This window comes from Grammomys surdaster, unplaced genomic scaffold (genome assembly GCF_004785775.1).
Source record: "Grammomys surdaster isolate TR1022 unplaced genomic scaffold, NIH_TR_1.0 164, whole genome shotgun sequence".
Lineage (NCBI taxonomy): Eukaryota > Metazoa > Chordata > Mammalia > Rodentia > Muridae > Grammomys > Grammomys surdaster.
In genome coordinates this window covers 411,349-412,555 of record NW_021604612.1, presented here as the reverse complement: position 1 = coordinate 412,555, position 1,207 = coordinate 411,349, and the positions used below count along the sequence as shown (strand labels likewise).

The following is a 1,207-nucleotide window of genomic DNA, read 5'->3' as shown; positions in this document are numbered from 1 at the left end:
CACCCATGCTCACCCTCCTCACAGTGCTCCACACCCATGCTCACCCTCCTCACAGTGCTCCCCGTCCATGCTCACCCTCCTCACAGTGCTCCTCGCCCATGATCCACCTCCGCACAGTGCTCCCCACCCATGCTCACCCTCCTCACAGTGCTCCCCACCCATGCTCACCCTCCTCAGTGACAATTTATACCTTAGAAGTAGGTTCAAGATCTAGTGAAAAATCTTGGGACAGATTCAGGAATAGCATTCCGGTCTCTTCCCAGCTGACCTGTTCTCCGACCACCTCTGTGAATCTGTGTGCCATGTCCTCAAAGGGCCAAGGACCGACCTGGGAAGCTTTCTACGGGAGAAGATCCTCCTGTAAATCATGGAGACCTGTGGGTCACTGTGTGTCCATGTGCTCTTCTCTCGGCAGTTATGTACTGTACTGACCCCGGGGAGGTGGAGCACTCTACCCGTCTCATCTCAGACCCTGTGCTGCTAGTGGGCACCACCATCCAGTACACCTGTAGCCCTGGGTTTGTGCTTGAAGGGAGCTCGCTCCTCACTTGCTACAGCCGCGAGACAGGAACCCCCATCTGGACATCTCGCCTGCCCCACTGTGTCTGTGAGTCCGTGTTCAATCTGGGGTCATTGTTTCAGGCTTGCTTCCTGCTGCAGAGGAGAAAGGCCTGGGGTGGGGCGGGGAGGCATCCCAGTGCATTCACCACCAAACAACTGGCACTGACGGGGAGCTTATGAGACGGCCTTCGGGTAAACGTGACAGCCCTCTGCTGAACCTCCCTCGCTTCCCTCTCCAGGACCTTGCTGTTGTCTCCTTGTCAAGAAGAGGGTACTAGGGCTGGGGAGACGGCTCAATGGATGAGTCACTGGCCACGCAAACCTGAAAGCCAGAGTTTGAATCCCCGGCACCTGTATAAACATGCTCAGGGGACAGAGACAGGGGGTCCCAGGCTGAGCGTCTAGCTGGATTACTGGAACACAGCTCTATTCAGAGAGAGCTACCACCTCAGTAAAGTGGAAGGTAGTAGAGAAAGATGGCCAATGCCAACATCAACCTCTGACCTCTGTGTGCACCTGACATGCATGAATGCAGTCACACACATGTATGCCCACATGATGCTAACACGTACATGCTTGCAGGACAAGCATACACATGCAAAATGAGAGAGAGAGAGAGAGAGAGAGAGAGAGAGAGAGAGAGAGA

General features: G+C 54.9%; 1 protein-coding gene across 3 annotated transcripts in view; it reads left to right on the top strand.

Annotated features, from left to right (window-relative positions):
- Sez6l (seizure related 6 homolog like) overlaps positions 1-1,207 on the top strand; it is a 168,499-nt gene that overhangs the window by 151,944 nt on the left and 15,348 nt on the right. For all 3 annotated transcript variants that reach the window (XM_028765400.1, XM_028765399.1, XM_028765401.1), the window contains exon 12: positions 416-607. In XM_028765400.1, the coding sequence (XP_028621233.1) occupies positions 416-607 (192 nt within the window). The remainder of the gene's footprint in view (positions 1-415; positions 608-1,207) is intronic.